This window comes from Capsicum annuum, chromosome 5 (assembly GCF_002878395.1).
Source record: "Capsicum annuum cultivar UCD-10X-F1 chromosome 5, UCD10Xv1.1, whole genome shotgun sequence".
Lineage (NCBI taxonomy): Eukaryota > Viridiplantae > Streptophyta > Magnoliopsida > Solanales > Solanaceae > Capsicum > Capsicum annuum.
Window position 1 is genome coordinate 171269443 of NC_061115.1, and position 2871 is coordinate 171272313.

Sequence of the window (2871 nt, forward strand, 5' to 3'; positions counted from 1 at the left end):
CCCCGTCAAAATCTTTCTTCCCGTTTATTTTTTTTTCTTGTTCAAATCAATTCAATAAATTGTTTTATGATTAAATTGAGTTTTAAGGATAGTTAAATGATTGAATTGAGTTTTAAAGATAGTTAAATGAGCTTTAATGGAGTTTTAATGGAGGAGCTTTAGTGGAGTTTTAAAGATATTTTTTTTAAAAAAAAAAGCTTCAAGGGACCTTTAATGGTGTTGAAGAAGATATTGTGTTGAAGAAGACATTGTGTTGAGCTTTAATGAAGTTTTAATGATTTTTTTTTTTTAAAAAAAACTTAAATGAATTTTAATGGTGTTGAAGGTGTTGAAGAAGAAAGGGTGGGTTAGGGGGGGAGAGAAGGGGGTACCGGGTAATTTTAAAAAATAAATAAATATTAATTTATTTTCTTTTACAAAAATATAAATTATATATTAATTATTTTCACGTGGCAGCTTTTTATTGGTCAAAAAAGTCAATTTTAAGCCCTTTCACGGGCCTATGGCGCGTGTATACATGCAAAGGTCAAAAATAGTGTATTTGGAACGGAATAAAGAAAAATTGTGGGGTAATAGGTCGAATTCAAAGTTTAGATGCCTTTTTGAAAATCTCAACCAACATCAAGAGATAATTATGTATTTACTCTTTTATCAAGTCCATGAACAAGCAACTAAAAGTACCTCTAAATGAAATTTCTTCGCTCTTTGAAAGTTTCAGAATCTAGTTATAATAAGAGAGAAATTTTTAGTAGAAAGTGTTTCCCTTTTAACGTCTCATGCGAAATGAATTTGGATTTGTCTGACCAATAAGTACCGGATATTGTTAGTTAGATGGTTATATAAATTAGAACGTAAAAACAATTATCTCCTCGAATAAAATGTTTTAGTATTGAAGAAATCTTAATAGCACAATTATATTGATTGACTACTTGAACTTTCACCTTATTGGTAAAGATTGGATTCCTATTCTCCTTTGTTTAAAAAAAAATTAGAATCATGTTACCCCACCAACAGCTACACCTATATATATAAATCATTCACCCCTTTCAATTTAAACTGCATAAAAATAGGAAAGAAAGAAATCCCACACAAGGCTTCCCTTTCCAAATATTCAAATATGCATCAAGAAAATTCAAGAGAATTTGATCTAAGCATTCTTGATTTAGAACTAGAGCATCAATTCAACAGCTCCAACTCAGACTCAATCTCCGACAATCTATCGGTCAAAAAGTGGGAGAAGATAGACGAAAATGGAGATAGTATGCCGTGTGCTTCATCACAAGTACAGAATAACTGGAAGAAATACAGAGGCGTGCGTAGGCGACCATGGGGAAAATTTGCTGCTGAAATTAGAGACCCAAAAAGAAAAGGCGCTAGGCTTTGGTTGGGAACTTACGAGAGCCCAAAGGACGCGGCGTTGGCTTATGACCGAGCTGCATTTAAATTAAGGGGTACTCGGGCTTTATTGAATTTCCCCCACTTGATTGATACGAACGTCGCTTTGCTGAACAGAGTTCGGCCTAAGCGGCGTTCGCACTCGCCCGAAATAAAGGAGGAAGAAGAAATTCCGAGTCCAAAAAGGAGAAATGCTCAGCTAATAAACAGCCTAGCTAAAGTTAATTTAAATAATCATAGTATCATACAAATGTTTGGAGTCACTAATTATGCATTTCATCCTTAGGATTAAAAAGAATTTTCGGTTTTAAGTTTGAATTACAAATATATGAAGATTGAAGTACTCTTCCTTGTTCCTCCTACTCCTTTTCTTTTTTCGTGAAAAAGGGCTGAGCTCATGAACTTATTATGTAACCTTTGTTTTACGTTCTCATGTTTTTTTTTCGTATTGTAAAATTCAAGCTTGCCTATGTGAAGAGCTGATCAAATGTTATTATTAGTGTCTATAACTTAAAGTTTATTTGTATAAATTTCTTTTCACGTTTCGACTTGGATCTTCAATGATATTTTCACTATAGTACCATGCAAGATCGCCAATTGATTTATTTTGTCTAAACCTATGTTCATATTCCTTATTGAACATCGAATTAAACCATCTCTTTTTTACGCAAAAGGAAATTAGTAGCAGGATATCAAAGTGAATAATCGTTTTGTATCAAATTTGTTTTATTTTACGTGCTTTGCTTCATAATAAACCAAAATAAATGTCATGTATATATAATAGAGTTGAGCCTATTGTATCAACAATTAATAAGTTTTGCCTTGATTTAAAGTTCTAGAAACTGTTTACTTATGGGAAATCATAAAGGGGAGTTCATTGAATTGACTCGTCCTTTTATGACCGTATGCTTAGGGGTTAATAATACATACTTAATCCACTTGAATTTATAGAAAGCAAATTCAAACAGTTAAATATTATTTGCAAAACGATAGTTATCTTTAACTTCAACTTTAAAAAATTCAAATAAAGTGAAAAATATTTGTAATATTATGAAATTATGTGACTATCTATTGAGATATTACTCTTTTAGAGTAGATTTGGTTATTTGTTTCAGGTGAATTAATCAAGTTGGTAATTTTGCTAGTTTATAGAAATTGGGGGTTTAAACCATTTTTAGAAGTACATTCAAAAATTTTCTTTGCAAAAAAATATGACCAAAAAACAACTTAGATTTTAGCATTTTAAAATTTTCAAATAAAATATATAATATTTGATTTTCATAACCAAATGCTCACTTAAATTCTTTAAACTGCTCTCACTTTTGATTTGGATGTGTCTCTCTACTTTCACTCTTTCGAAGAACTCTAGCAATTTCTTCTGTTATCACTTAAATATTATACTCCCACTTACAAATCAATGCAAGTAGATATGTCAATGTATGTATTAAGCGAAAAATTTACCAAATCTCCTTAGTG

General features: G+C 31.0%; 1 protein-coding gene across 1 annotated transcript; it reads left to right on the top strand.

Moving 5' to 3' along the window:
* Positions 1 to 1070: 1070 nt before the first annotated feature.
* LOC107872536 (ethylene-responsive transcription factor 13-like) lies at positions 1071 to 1871 on the top strand. Its single transcript, XM_016719199.2, has one exon. It carries the CDS (start codon positions 1118 to 1120, stop codon positions 1679 to 1681), a length of 564 nt encoding a protein of 187 aa, XP_016574685.1. The 5' UTR covers positions 1071 to 1117; the 3' UTR covers positions 1682 to 1871.
* The last annotated feature ends 1000 nt before the right edge of the window (positions 1872 to 2871 follow it).